The sequence below is a fragment of the Pelmatolapia mariae genome, linkage group LG17 (genome assembly GCF_036321145.2).
Source record: "Pelmatolapia mariae isolate MD_Pm_ZW linkage group LG17, Pm_UMD_F_2, whole genome shotgun sequence".
In the NCBI taxonomy this organism is placed as follows: Eukaryota; Metazoa; Chordata; class Actinopteri; order Cichliformes; family Cichlidae; genus Pelmatolapia; species Pelmatolapia mariae.
Window position 1 is genome coordinate 32,168,920 of NC_086242.1, and position 16,499 is coordinate 32,185,418.

The 16,499-nt window shown below is 39.7% G+C and overlaps 1 protein-coding gene across 2 annotated transcripts in view; it reads right to left on the reverse strand.

Annotated features, from left to right (window-relative positions):
* The window catches only part of lrrc7 (leucine rich repeat containing 7), a 138,643-nt gene that overhangs the window by 79,714 nt on the left and 42,430 nt on the right, over nucleotides 1-16,499 (reverse strand). Inside the window, exon 1 of one of the 2 annotated variants that reach the window (XM_063500598.1) lies at nucleotides 7,277-7,736. The exons of the other annotated variant lie outside the window; for it this stretch is intronic. Coding sequence (XP_063356668.1) covers nucleotides 7,277-7,301 — 25 coding nt within the window. The 5' untranslated portion in view covers nucleotides 7,302-7,736. Of the gene's footprint in view, nucleotides 1-7,276; nucleotides 7,737-16,499 lie in introns of those variants that run through there. 2 annotated transcript variants of the gene reach the window in all.

The following is a 16,499-nucleotide window of genomic DNA, read 5'->3' on the forward strand; positions in this document are numbered from 1 at the left end:
GTACTGGACCGAACAAAGCCACGATGTTATAAATTGTGTGCATTCATAGCAGAAGGATTTGAACCTTTTCTCTTCTTTTTCTGGCACTTTTTTAAAAGCACTTTTTAAATCACATTTGACTGGTGATTTTACACCAGTTTTGTATCCGTGTGACTGTGGAAATGAATGTTGATGCTCTCATCTGAGCTAAACATCCAATTTGGAAAAAATAAAATCCAGTTTATCAGCCATGCTACTGCTGTTTTATCAGCAAAGGAAGTTCACGAGCTCTGCAGATCTTTGTAAAGGAGATCATCACCTGCTTTCTAACGTGGAAAGCATGAGAGGCTCTGCAAAGTGTTTGGGTTGCAATTCTGTGCTGGTGCTTAATGAGCGTTAACTTTAACATATTTTCCAGTGACCAAACACTATATACTATACAGACCACTTGTGTTTAGTTAAGACCAAAAAAATTAGTCCAAAGCTGACTACAGATTCTCAGCTTTAAGTACCGCTAGTTACACTGCTGCTAATAAGGATTTTTAACATTTTCCATTACAGGTTACTGATGGATTTTTCCTCAGTTTAAAATCGTATTTTTCACACCAAGTTGTAGATTCACATAAAATCTTGTCATCTCTCTAGCTTCTAAAGGCGTGGAAATTTGAGGAACTCGTAAAAAAAACTGTTTTACTATGAAGGCATTTCCCATCATCCCATCAACATGGAGTAAAATAAAACTGCACACACACAAACACAGGTACACACACAAACACAGCAGGTTGTACAGAGTGACATACTGGTCAAGTGTGAAAGACTTCCACACTTCCATTATCCACGCTTACACACACTGTGCGTACTGTAACGTGTGAATCAGCTTGCTGCCAGCCTGCCAGGTTGTTTAGCAACTGCACGGTTACCTATGGTGGGGTTTCTTTACCTGTTCATTTCCACTCAATACCCCACTACCATTGTGTCCTCATCTAAAAAGCCGTTCCTTGTCTTTGTAGAACTGTGCTGTGGCACCTGTGTGCCTGCACCACTCCACCACTGTCCTACTTTCCGCACCCCTGAAAAGATCCATTATCTCAGAACAGACTTCTTGGCCTGACTTCCTCTTTGTCAATGACAGGTCATCTTCTTTAGTGTTCTTGTAGCTGTCACATTAGATCAGGGGAGACTACGGTTGTGACAAAGAAATACCAGAAGCTCTTCGACCTGCCCTGTCAGTGTTTCCAAAAAAAGATGCTTCCTGGTGCACCGCAGCTGTGGATCTTAAAGTGAAGCCCGAGGACACGTATGACACTGCTACAACAGGCATTCTGCAGTTTGGAATATTATTTCAGCAGCCACGGAGGCTTAATAATAAGGACGATTACAGCAGGGATCTGGTCGTGCTTCCTGTAACATGCTTGCGCAGCACAGCAGAAATAACACAGTGTGTGTCCGATTTGTTGTGTATTACTTAGTTTGAAACACTGGATACTTTCTAGCAATGATATTTGCCAAACTAGCAACTCACCGTGAAGACACAGCTTGACTCTGCTCAATTCAAACTCTGTCCCTGGCCTGTTGCAACAGCTGAGTTAGAGTAGCTCTGCTCTGTAGCTCTGACATGTATAAAACAACTTATATGGCAGTGTACCTGTGATAAGTACAAGACAACGTATTGATAACTCACCTCATATTAGATGACATGACCAGTTATTTGGTCTATAGTCTGAAATTTATTGTAAAAAATGTACAAGTTTCCTTTGCAAATGTCTTGTTTTATCTACATAACAGTCAAAATCCAAAGACATTCAATTTCCAGTGACATTAAAAAAATAAATTGTTGCATTTAAGAAGCTTGAACCAGGATAAATATTTTCAAGGAATTGTTTTGGTCAATTCTTTAGTGTTCAATTTAAAAAAAAAAAAAACTAATGAAGAGGAACTCCAGTGGGAAAAAAAATACTAATGTTAACAGCAAATGTAATGTCCCTGTTATACTGTGAAGGAGCCACAATCTCTAACTCGAGCCAAATTATTATGTCACCCTCAAGAGAACAATGTGAATGATGCAACCATGGCAACACTGCCACGGAGACTAGAGAAGGGACAGAACGGATGCTCCCTGAACAAATCTGTACTCACATTTAAAAAAAAAACAAACTGAAATCACATTAAACCAGAGAAATGAACAACAAGACTGAGATAAATTTATCCTCTGTGAGACCAGTTTGGAACAGACTCATACAGCCTGTGTGAACCTACAGTACAGTACGTGCCGTGACGAAGAGGATAATGTTTCTGTCTCTTCCTCCTCCCTCCCCCTTCTACTCTACTCCTCGCTCTGCTCCTCTGAGCTCCTCTAAAATCCTGCAAGGGTTTCCTAGTATAAGCTAATATGGTTTTAAGAAGCACAGAAAAAAATGGTCTCGTTTGTCTTTTAGGCTTACACATGGCTGCTTAAGCCACATGCCATCCAAAAATCTTACATGAACACTTACATGAAAAAAGAAAAAAATGTTTTCTGATACTTGTTAAAACATTCCATTTCTTGACCAGGGTTGATTTTAGTTGCCCAGTTTTAGACTCTGGTTTTCTCTTGATTAAATTTACCCAAACCTTGTTGTCAGCACTTTTAGGTAGGAAATATTTTCCTTCAAACAAACTACACCTGTCAAACATAGGAAGTGCAAGTACTCCACTAGCTCAGCCAAAGGGGATGCTATTAATGTCTCCAACATGCTACACCATCACGGGCATACTCTCGTCATGCACACATGGATGGTTCCTTCTGCAGGGTGAAATGTTGGCGAGTGTCATTATTAAGTAACCAGGTAAAGCTTTTTGGGAAGAGATATTGTTGTTGTGCTTTCAAAATGTATTTACTTATCTTTGAAGCTTTGATCAACACAATGAAAGTGTCAACGTCCACCATCTTGGCACACTGAAACCAAACTTAATGTATGAGCGGCGACTCTTACTGTGAAATCTTTCTGACTCAATTTACAAAATGAATTTTATTTATTATTTACTATAACACAAAACAAGTCACTGAGCCCTTAAACTTATCACAAAAGTATTTACTGAGGTCAGATGCAAGGGCTGACTTGCCACACACTTCTATAGGACCCAAAGGCTTTTTGCAATCACAGCATTTAAAAAGAGCGCTGGTGTAAGTCTCGCCTAAGCTGGCTTCACTTTTCAGACACAGAATGTATCTTGTATACTGCCTATAGGTATCAAGCAAATTATCTGCTAGAGCCTGACCAATTTAGGATTTTTAAGGCCAATAGTGATACAGTCTGATATTAGGTGATTTAAAACTCTGGTATTTCAGTATATGTTTTGTTTTGGACACACAAAACATAGGTATTTCCCTGACATTTGTTATATGGAGTTCTTTATTTACTTGTTTACACTCGGTCTGACTGTTCGGATCAGCTGGTTGTCCTGTTTGTGGCATTCCAAATACATGTTGCCAACAGGGGAAGTTCTAGAGTGCCCTTTTTTCACTTTTTGACCGTTATTAATTCATACACATAGATCAGCAAATAGTTAATCAGATGGTATTGATCTGCCAATAAATCGATTGGGCTCCATTAGCCACCTTAGCAGCTAGGCTAAAGTTAACTAGCATAACTCAGAAGGGTAGCCAGTTTTATCTAACAAAGCCTGTCTGAGCTTCAGGAAGTTGGCTATCAGGTAAAGCTACGGCTGACATAAGCAGGGCATTAGATACATGGTGGTATTGCTTGTTTTTAAAAGACATTTTATCTTCTAGCTAATATTAGCTAATGCTAGCATCACTGCTAATACAGATGAACCGCAAACTACCTTACAAAGCAAAATAAAGTCTTAAGTGGATAACAGTGGATTTGTGCTGTGTAGTTAAGTTACAGCTACATAGATAAACGTATCTTGCTTGCTAATCTTAGCACTAGAAAAATTATATCTCATCTCAATGGCTAGCTTGGCAAATATCCTCCACCACCCAATGTAAATTATATTACAATGATACTGTTAGATCTATATCAAACAGTATTGCTGTAGCCACCTGTAAATAATTTAATGGAACAAAGTAAAAATGTACAACAAAACATTCCTTTCAACAATACTAGCAAACATGTGTGCTCAGCCAGCTAGCCATAACATGATTGTTTATGAAATTACCTTAATAAATATATTATGAACATAGTTTGAGGTTAATCTTGCTAATTAAGCTCTGATAATTATTGCAGCGCTATTATAGACCATCGACCCATCGATCCAACCATCCATGGATAGCAGTACGGCTTTTACATTTAACCACTGTCTTGACATATTTTTCATATTTTGGCAACCACATGACCATTTTCTCTGTTTTAAACTAGCCTCTCCATGCTTTTCAGTGGTATCACTACATCTGAAAACACCAGTATATCGCAATCAGAGAATTACAGTCTTCATCATCATCATCCTTCATGATATTACAATTCATCCTCATCATTGTAGCACACACTGCAGATGTACTGGTATCTCTGTCCCCCTTCCCTCACTGGGTCTCTCTCCCTTGGCCCATCACCATGACGATGGGAGCCGGTTCCATGGATACAGTCACTAGGCAACCAGCAGCATCATCAGCAGCAGCAGTAGCAGCAAGGAACAGCAGTGTCCTGTCAGAGCTAAAGTGGAGCAGCAGTAGAAGACTGAGCCACTCATCCTTCTTTATCTGTATGCGAGTTTTCACTTTGAAGAGGAAATGTTAATGCATTTATCATTTCTTAGATCTGAAGCCTCGGTACTAGGCATGCTTAATTTAGACTGACAAAATGAGTACATCTATAGATGGGTTTAAATGTAAGTAATACGGAAAACTGATGATGACAAGATTGCAGTTACCTGAATATTATTTATTTCACCATCACTAAGTGCTCATATGTAAAAACCTTCTTCTGTCTTTAGTATTTCTCATAAACGGGAACCACCAAATGCCAAAGACAAGGGATTAAGTACCAACCATAAAGTATATTAATAAATAATTAGGGTTTTCAGTATAAATGAGATGGCTATTTATTTCGACAACTGACAGATTATTCTTTTGCTCAGCTGTAACAGACAGGCATAAAAACACAGATTTGCCCAAGCAATAGTCTAAAAACCAAAAAGCTGTTTCAATAAGATGATGAAAAGCAGCAAATTCTCACACTGAGAAGGTGGAATTGGATAATGTTTGGCCATTTTAATTGAAAATATTACTCTATAGAAACCAAGCAATAATCAAAAGATCCACTTATTAAGTTGCTGACTATTGACCATCTTGCATTGGTATCACACTGTGCATTCTTAAAATAATCATTACCCACGGGTCAAACTGCAACCAACTTGATTTTCATGACTGATGCTTACTTGTAGAGTATCACGACGGCATCTTGTAGGGTTATGACACCAATTCTTGAAAAACCCTGTCCACAGATAGGCACATAAACACCTGCAGAAGTACTCAAAATGGTAGTTCCTGCTATAGTAGATGTAGCCAGGACCATATTTTCAACAGATACAGACTCACAAGGTGAAACAATATCGACCAAGCTGTGGCAGCTGCTAAATACTGGACTAATCTAGCTGTTGCTAACAGCTGGCAGATCATCATTCAAAGGAGAAAACAAATTCCACAAAGAGGGAAACAGTGAAAACTACTCCAAGTGTTCTGTTATCTATTCATGAGATAATTTAGGAAATGTGTGAGCAGCAATGTGCACTTAACGCAAAGATTCAAATGCAAGAAGGGGTTATACATGTGATTACCAGAGATTCATCAATGTGTGAGTTTTATTATAACAGATCAACTGCTGTGAACTACTTTATGAAGTGTTTGCAAGGTCAGGTTTTTATTATTATTTGAAGAAAATATCAGTTTTACAACCATCTGTCAGTAACTGAGTCCTGTGAATTGTTCCCTTGAAAATTATTGATCAGTCCGGTGGTTTGTGTTCAAAAGTCTCAGTGAACGTTTTGTTTGAAAAGTAATCTTCAACATACAGGCGTTAAATACAATCCATGGCTATAAGGTACTTGATTAGATTCCATTACTGGTACACATTTCTACCTGACAACCTCTCAAAAATCCCTTTATAGTCCCTAAAAAATCTACATGGTATTCTATATCTCATGTATCCTGAAGATGTGGCAGATCACTCTCTATGTCTGGAGAATTACACATGCAGCATGTAAGCTGTTGTGATCAGTGTGCCCAAAGAAAGAAACCAGCGCTGAACACATAATAGTTTTTTTTTTGCAAAATGACACCAAAATGAGCAGCGACTTCAAAGCCCTGTCGAAAAAGAGTGTATAAATAGAACCGTCTTAGGAGCAACAAAGACAGAGGAGCTTTAAAATATGTTGCAGTTGAGACTGGAATTAAATATTCTCTTTGATTTTAAAAAGGAAAACAGGCCCTTTTTGTTGGTTTGCAGCCCTGTAAGTCACATACATACACACACAGAAGAAACATGGACAACAAATTAGAGCTTGTATCTGTAAAAATTATGATCCAGTTAATAAAAAGCCATAACCTTCTACAGGTGCATAACTGCAGCCATAAACCATTTAGGCAGATGGTTAATAAGCCTTTGTCATTACAGGCTCATAACAAGCATGACAAACCGATACAGCTAAATAATGGTGCAGATAGTCTAATAAGCACAGCATACCTCAAGGTGGTGGATTTAACAGGTGTGAATGTGGTGCATTATATGAAAGCATGACGTTATAATGGCAACAGGGCTGGGGGCTACATGTCAAGACAAGAGGGTATGTGACACTGCATCATATATTATCCCCCCACACACCCCACCTCTCCCTGATCCTGCAGTCATGGTTGTTTCATTAGCTCATCTCGGAGCTTCAAAGGCCCTGGGTGGGGGGTGTCTATGAAAGGATGAAGGGGCTTAATTTGTGTGTACATTTAAGCGCCAAATTATTAACTACGGTGTACAGTGCCACTGTTCGGATGCTCAGTAGCAAAGCTCACCAAATTCTGTAAAATGCCATTCAAGTTGTCACGTGATATCAGCCCAAGAAAAATGTATGGTCGTGACAAAACATGAGGGAAAACCATCAAATGTCCCTCCTGTGGACATTTACAGGATATTTTAATATTTATTTAAGTTATTTTTTCTGGTTTTTATCCAGTAAAATCAGACTTCAGCTGCAGTCTTTGCTAACCCCAGATTAATGTGGTTATTCATTAAGGGAACTCCATCATTAGCACAGACTTAACATGAAATGGGCTACGGCAGCAGGTATGTGTCTGTCACTGTCGCCTTACGTTGTAAAGTAGAGTAGTTATCCATCTGGCAGGCTGCTGGTGACGGATCCGGTTAAAAAAGAAAAAAAAATCACTCAGCTCGCCCCTTTGGAAACCGCAGCACCGGACGGGATCAGTCTACCGGGATAAACCGAACCGGTGTGAAACCAGGACAGGTACCCGCGCTATCAGCCGCATCTTTAGTACCCCCGAAGCCAGAAGACGGAGGAGATGAGCGCATCAACCGGGGCAGTGTGATTCATCTCAGGGTCAGGTTTAAATCCAAGTCGGTTACACACGCGCAGACTACACACTGCTTTCAGTCACATCCCCTTCGGTCCATTTAGAAAATAAGAAGCAGGCGCGCAATGTCACAACACCAAACGATTCCGTGACCAACGGAGGGGAGCGGCGTGCTTCTCCTTCTTCTTCTCCGGTACCGTAAAGCATGCTGCAGGAAAAAACACATTCAGCACGAGCGTCCCCTCCCATACGTCCCTCGTAGAGAGAGAGAGAAAGAGAGACAGAGAGCGAAAGAGAGAGGAGGGGGAGGAAAGATGGATGAAGATGGAACGAGGACGCGTGGATGTGCGCGCCTGTGTGCGGTAATCGCGCACGGGTGAGAGTTTGTGAGAGCAAAGAGGAGAAGTCGTCTTTTATCTCATTGTGCAGGTGCGCGTGCACGTGAAGCCGAGCTTGTCTCTGAGACTGTTGCCATGCTGCCTCCATCTTTTCCTATGAGATTTTTTTTTTCTATTTTGGTGCGCAAAAATAGCCCGGTTTCGATTAGAGATAATATTCAATGAAAAGGTTTATTTTAAACAAACGCCACGCTCTTATACGGCAATGTCTTTTAACGGATGATATGATGTAATAATGTCTTATTAACTATTAATAAATTATCTTTTAACCCTATAGTTCCGCTACAAGTCATTTTGAACCAATTATGAGTTGCCACGTTGTTAAAAGATTCTTATTAACAATTATTAACTTAAGGTCCTGCAAATAAGCCTGGACTAAAATCCACTAATCACGAACTTGTAGTATTTATAACTGGATTTGATGGCATATTAGAGAATGATAAACCAATAAAGCCCTTTATTGAAGTTAATATGAACAGAGAGTAATCCATCAGTCCTTATATTTATAAATGGCTTATCCACTGTGCTTTATACTGTAACTATTTGCATTCCAAACAAGCATCTCTTTTTCTTTAAATTACATATGACAAGTCACCAGCAATATCAGTATCTGACCCCACCCTGCTAAACACACACTAATCTTTGGCCTCTGTGATAAATGTGTCCCTCCTCCTCCTGACCATCATTTTAGCATCCAAAGTGAAACCTGAATCTGAAAGGCAAAGGTGCCACGTTGTCATTGAATCTTAACCTAGTCTTGCTTGCTCGTTATTTAATTTCACAGCACAACTGTTGGTAATGATGCCTGTCTCCACACTGACTGGCCTATAGTGGCATGACACAAGACACACAAACATCAAAGACGAGCCACACATGTGATGCAGTGGTGGAAGCAGCCGGGGACCCTGCTGGCATTGTGGAGGACATGATGGATGCTAAGTGAGCAGCCTTACCCAGAGCTCAGTGTGGTGCAAACTGCTGCTTACATTCAGTAGTCATCTGAGTGGGCTGCTGTTTTGAGGCTTCTAAGTCTAATCAGTTCATTCACAGGCAGCACGAGCCAATTCAATACTATTTGTTTATTTCAATTTCACTCAGCAGAGCTTAAATCCACTTTACAGAAATGCCCACTTTCTTCAGTCTTGGCAACACAAGTGCAAACAGGTTGGCAGTGAAGTAATAGCTAAACTTCCTGTACGTACGTCTGTGTCTCAGCTCAGAGTTTCACTCTGAAGTGTAATCTGTTGCCTGCAGTTTTACACCTCAGCTGCACATTTCATGCGGATTAGCAAAGATGAGCATCGTCATTTTCCAAAATCCTCGATTAAATCAACACTTTACATTTCTGCAAATCATTCCACACAGAGAGGCACTGGTTTGAGATCTGAGAAGCAGGACTGTGGCAGGAACATCAGGACAAATTAGCCTAAGGAGGGTGACAGCAGCTGTCCCTGCCTTATTTCTACTGCCCACAACGGCATCAGTGAGGCTGCTCAGAGGCCAGCATCACACAGTTCATTCGCAGTAGGCAGCTTTAGGTGTGCAACTGTGTGAGTGAGTTATGTGTGTTACTGCAGAAGAGCACTCATACCTGCAGATCTGCCCTACAGGAAGTCAAATCCATGAATAAAATAGGATTCGATAATCAAATACAACAGATTAGACCCATTTTAATGCTGTAAAATAAATAAGATTAGATATTGGGTGTTAGAATGTTTTAATAGCATTTCAGTATACTTCTTCCCAATCATCCGAATGCTAAGAGTTTCTTTCCAAAACAGCAGCGACAGTCAGGATGTGTTTTCGATCAATTTAAACACTGTGTGAAATAAATTATATTGCAGGTCTGGACTGCTTGTGTGGGAGGTCATGACAACATGATAACAAGTACCATTAGAGTAGTACAATTAGAGTAATTATGTTGGCCCCTGGAAAAATTAGATATAGATACAGTAAATCTCGTGGCTCCCTGTGAAGACTTAAACTGACCTGTGACTTTGCAGCTCTGCTCTATTCTATTGTACTCAAGTCTACTGTAACAGTGACATAGTATCCTTATGCCATCTGTACCAGTAGGCAGTGCCAGGATGAAGCTCCCGTTAAACCCAGATGGCAGCACTGGGATTCTCCAAGATCGACTGAGTTTGACAACAGTCTGCGAGAAACCAGGAAGCCGGCCAGCCCGTCACCCTGTCACTCAGCTAGTCATCTTCCTCTCTCTAGCCCTTCTTTTTTCCTTTCCCATTACACATCCACTTTAACTCCATGTCAGTCCTTTAAGTATTTGGTTAAATAGCTTAAAATGTTCAGGGTCTAAAAAAAAAAAATTCAGCTGGGACTGCGTTTTGTTGCCTGGCAACAACAGACACCAAATATAGAGGCTTTTTAGATAATTTTGTTTTCAAAAGAGGACATCCTACAATAAAGAAGTCTACTTTTAGAACACGGATGACAGCACAAATGGAAAAACATTTTAAAAACACAGTACAGTCTACTGCTGAAAGGATGGTGAGCAGCTCCTCTTTTGAGACTCAAGGCACTGATTATGTACTCGTGCAGCTGAAGAAATAAAAATAATGTGAAAATGTTATTTTTATTCTCCATTATTTAATACAACATGGTCAACTTTGAGGTATTATATACTCCTTACAAGTGAAACATTGTAAAATATTTACCATGTTTCCTTTTGATGACTATGGCTTATAGCTCATGAAAGTCACACACATACAGCAGAAAAGTACTTTTGTTTATAAATGCAGTACTTTACCATGAATTACTATATCGGTGCATGGTGGCATAGAGGTGATCATCTTGTGGCAATGTGGAGGTGTTATTTAAGCCCAGACTGCTTTGATAGCCACCTTCAACTCATTTCTTTTAGGTCGAGGTCACTCGAGGGCAATATCTGTCTGCTGATAGTAATATCATGGTCAGCAAACCCTTTGGTCGTAATGTTGGTGCTGTGGGGAGGTGTTACGTCCTGCTGGAAAAGCAAAATCGTCACCTCCATAACGTTTTGTCAGCAGATGGAAGCATGAAGTGCACTAAAATCTCCCAGTAGCTGGGTAGCTTTGGACCAACCACCACCAAAACCAGAACCCCAAAACATCACAGGCCCCTGAACCTTCACACTGGACCTTAAACACCTTGGAGTCTATGCCTCTCCACGCTTGGTCCGTACTCTTAGACATTCATTTCCAATGAAGTTTCCCATTTTCAATTTCCAAATGAAATATAAAATTTAGTTTTATGTGAATAAATGACTTTGAACCACTGAGTAACAATCCTGTTCTTGTGCTTTTTCCCAGATAAATGCTTCTGACGGTGTTTGTGACTCAGGCCTGGCTTGATATCAGGAATCTGACCGTTGTACAGTAGCACCTTTCCTGAGGCCCCACGTTTGTTGTGGCCCCCCAGGCCTCAGTCCACTCCTTCTGAAGCTCTCCCAAGTTCTTCAATTGACTTTCCTTGACAATACTCTCAAAGCTTTGGTTATCTTTGTTGCTTGAGCACCTGTTACTACCAGGACGCTGTTCCCATCAACATTCCAGCAATATGCTTCCATACAGCACTCTGCAAACAGCCAGCCTTTGCAGGAATGACCTCCTGTGGCTTACTCTCAGAAGGGAGGAGGGTGTTAAAGTTTGTCATGGCAACTGTCAAGTCAGCAGTCTTCCCCACAAATGTTGCATGAGATATACAGTATCTCTCGTATGTTTGCTTCTCAAGGTAAAAGCTTAACACACTAGCTTTCCATTGCCTTTAAAACACAGAGATAAGCAACGGTCAGTTTTTGGCCTATTGACTGTCAGAACCTAAATGCATCACTACTACAAGTGTTCCTCTAATAGCCTTGTTTCACATCTGGAACCACATCTGGGGTCACATCTGAATCACTGCATAATCTGAAATTGATAACAGTTCAAATAGATTAGACAAATATAATAAAAACAGAAATGGAGGCAATCAATCAGACCTTACTGGGTACGGTTTAATTTTAAATTTCTACATCTATAAAATGATATAACAACTCTAAAATTTCTTTACTCTATAAAAAAATCAGATATGGATACATAACCAATTACAAAAGCAAATGAACAAAGCAAACTAAAAAAGCTCCAGATGAAAAATGGATAATGCAAAATGTGTACATGCACTGACTGTACAGTATGTGCAGCCTACTGCAGTTGCTTCTATTCATTTTCATATTTTTCCATTTATTTCATCTGCGTGTTTCTTTTTTATTTCTTTTTTTCAGTTATTGCTTGTGATCATTGTGAGCTGTTCCATCCTGGAAATGATTTGGGGGTTTTTCCCTTTTAAAAAAATTACGTTAATACTTGCTCCAGACAAAAGAGACTAGAAAGATGGAGACACAAGCTCCATTTCTTTATAGCGAATGGGAGCGCTGGAGAGGAGTGAAGATCACTGCTTAAAGTCCAGTTGTCAATAGGAACATCAAGATCATACTGATTAGCTGCCAGACAGCAATAATATCTCAAATGTGCTATGCTGACCATCTCTGCAAAACAAGGTGAGAAGGGTTTTAAAAGCACCCAAAGTTGTTCAAGGCGTGTGCTCATCAGCTGGGTATCAAGTATCTCTTTAACCTCACATCTGTCCCTGTGTTTTAACACAAAGGGACAGATGTGAGCACTTCCTTAATACTTCCTTCCTTCCTTCCTTCCTTGCTGTGAAGAATAATAATGTGCAGTAAAACAGAGAAGTTAGAGGAGGCTACGTCCAGTAAGTATGTGGCACCATGTTGAGGATGTTAGAGTTTATGGTGGCCACAAGAAAACAAATTGGCCTACTGAGGCAAAAACCTGAGGATGAATGACATCAATCACACAAATGGGGGTAGATCTTGACAGTCTGCATGCTGGATCATAAAAGACGACATTATCAAGACTTTTGGATGTATATAGTGTCCAGTTAAGACCTCACACAGTCACACAGGCCTATAGACCAGCTGGCGGCCTTCTGGCAACCTCCGGTCACTAGAGGAAAATTGGGATTCCCCACCATTTGGTAGTAGTTGCTGGCTTTAACCAAGTGAAATCAGTCACAAAGAGATGCATCAGAAATGTCCTTCTCATTGCTTCGGTCATGGGGAAATTACTGCTGCAACCAACACATTTCAAAACGTACACTTTTCCCTAGCAACCTGTGAGTCCCTAGTAACCTGGGGTCACTGTTACTAGGGTTACTAGAGGAGTCGCCAGGCGTGCATGCATGGAGATCTAGCAATCAGTTTCACAGTGAGTGCCAGCAACCTTCAGCAACTGCTGACCATCCAGTCAGGGAATACACATTTTTCCGGTGGTTACCAGATGGTCACAGACTGGCGGCTAAGCTAGTCAAGCAGTTCCAGCCAAAAGGTGGATAAATAAACCACTTAACTTCAGATACTTCATACAAGGAAGTCCTTCCTATAGGCATCCATTTATATAATTCGTCTTGTTAACAGTTTATTTTTACTTTATGTCAGCCCGACTTTCTAAAACAGGAGAAAAAAAAAAGAGTGCATGAACTTCTCTGTAGTTTGCAAATACAAGAAGAGCATCCTTCAGTTGGAGACAAAATGTTTTAAAACTGTAAAAGATAAAACATTGTAGTCAAAAACCTGAAGTGGCATCTCTGGATATATATTTTTACTGTAACATTTAAAAGTCATTTTAGACTCAAGTTTTCACAAAGGGTTATTTGGAAAGGTTACGGAAAGCTTGCTTTCAAATAACTCAGAGGAAATGTCAGTTTTAAAGAAAATAAATGAGAGATGCTGCATTTTGCACCCAGTGTAATACTTTGGTGGGCCAAACTCAGTCTATGAGAGCCAATTCTTGCACACAGGTCCTATTTCAGGCACTTTGGATTCAGCTGATTTTGCCCACAGGGGTTATTTTGGGCCACCCTGGTTTAGAAAGCCACGCACGCATCTGCTATAAACATAGATCACAAAGCTGTACATTTAGAGAGCTTGCCTATTTTTGGCACCAGATTGCAGCTCCTTAAACACCTTGAGTTTATTCTAAGAGTGCTATCCACAAATAACACAATAGTGCCCATAATAACACAATGGCAGGATTCCCAGCTCTGTTGATACAGTAGATTTATCAGTGGTGTCCAAGCTCTGGCTCTAATGAATTACACAAAGTGGACATGGATTTCTTATTGCAGCGCTGGGTCATATCTACAAAACTGTGGACTGTTACATCTTTATAAGGATCAGTTTGTGTTTCAAACCTTGAGAGTACTAGTTATCTACTTTAAAGTCACAGTTTTGAGTCAAGGTGACAGTGGGTGCTCTAAATATGACAGTAAATTCCTGGCAACTGGAAGCCGGGAATTTACTGTTAAACTGCTCGCAGCATTATTACTGCATTTTCATTTACATCATGGTTACATTTTCTTATTCACCAGGCCTATAGACCTGTATTTTCATTTATACCTTTACTACTTATTAATGTTTTCATTTTCCACATTGTTACTTTTTGTCATTTACAATATTATTATTGTATTTTAAATGTATAGTATTACGGTATGAGTACTGTTTTTCAGTTACAAAGTAACATTACGGTCTTATCTTATTATATGTCCACATCACAATACTGCTTAAATGAGTAAAAATCAGTTACGGTGCAGGTTTAGATTCATGGTAAGCAAAGCATACTATTTGTTTTTTTAACATAATTTATGATGGCTGAGATTAGGATTGCGGGTAATAATAGTCTTGGTAAATGTAGTGATATAAACATGTGCGCCTCAATGGATAACCATTAAGCTAATTGTGCTATTAGAACCATATTCATAAGCAACTTGAGAAAATGAGTTTGTTCAACATGCAAACACATAACTGCATCCCAGAGAGACAATATGAGCATGTGATGGGACCCTGCAGGTAGCAGGATGCCATGCTGTGAACGAACAGCCTCGCGCAGAGCCAGCGAGAAGACTTGGGTCATTAAATCGCTGAAGCCTCCACAGTTGCTTCCTGTTAAGACAGTCGCTAAGTTAATGTTGCCAAGCAACACAAATACAGTGTGAGCCAGAAGGGAGATATTTAACCAAATTCACTGAAAAAATGAAAAGAAAAAAAAGAGACTTTGGGTGACATTGTGAGGTTTGGATTTCAGAGAAATTGTAATTGAGGATATCTGGGTCAGATGCATCATTTCTAGGACTAAGCCCAAGCACAGGCAGAAGTCTCCAGCAGCCGGAGACAAATCTAGTCCCTTCTTAAAAATGTTATGCCCCATAGATAATATATATTCCGTACTGCTAAACACAAACAGATATCTAATACTGCTAATAATACTACATACATTGCTGTCACTCAAATTCTAAAGCAAACATATGATAAGAAGAGGTCTGCCTTGGCCCCACACCTGTAAATCTGCATTTGTCCCTCACTTGACTACACTTTGGAAGGCTAGTCCATGACTGAACCTGAAATGACCAGGTCTATATCTCTGCTTTTTGCAGGAACCAAATTGTGGTGCATAAAGCAAATTTTAATAATGGAAGGGGAGACTTACCAAAGGTATTACAAACAGATCTTTAAACCATTTCTGCGCATTTTTCTGTGGTTTATGGTTTTACAAAGCAACAGTTCAAGAATGCTCTGCTTTGTTCTACAAATAACACATTTTCTTAGTTTGTGGAAGCAAGTCAGTAAGTAATTACCGTCTTACATAAAAAACCACAAACTACCCACAGACAACTGCTGTTCTGCAAACTGTAAAAAGTACATGGCACACACTCATCAACAGTATGATGGTCCTTGCAGGTGAATTTCTCAAGCGCTCTTTATCTCACAGGCTTATGAATAGGTGATGAGAAGTCTTAATGCAATGTGATTCATGGAGAGTAACAACTCCAATCTGCAGTGCCTCACACGCACACACATGTACGCACACACTCACACAGTCGTGTACGCGTGAATTTTCAAGAAGATAAAAGTGACTTATGTTAATTTCCTGGAGGCTGACGTTTTCACCGTAATGTTCAATAATTTACATTTTTGGTATTTCCTTTTTGACCCCATTAGAAAGAAACCTACCCATAATATGACACATTACACATGCAGCAGTATTCAATAAAATACTTAGAAAGCCAACATTTTACAACCTCTCTATGAAGTGGAAGGTACATTTATTTATTTGAAAAATGTCAGAAAAATCCTTGAATGTAGCAACAAATCTTGCAACAGTAGCACCCAGGATCATCTCACTGCAGTCTCAGGAAATGCTTAATTTGTTCATTTAAAGACATTTAATCAGGACCGAAATGATTACACACAGGATCTGCATGATAAGGACAACACAATCAGGGGGTCTGATGCCAAAATGATCTAAGAATACAACAGAAATTGATTAGAGCAGAGAGAGGAGGAAAAAAAAGCAATGTCTTCTTACTGTCAATATGAAATATCCTAGGTTTCTATGGAAACACTGTTTTATCAATCACAGTTTTTTTTCTTTGCTGCCTTGTGCACAGTGCCCATTTCTGTCTCTATTGTAAGCCTTAAGATCTGTTAGGTATTACGTGTGGGATGAGACCAAGTTTTAGTCTGTTCCCACTGAGATGACTAATTGATTGGC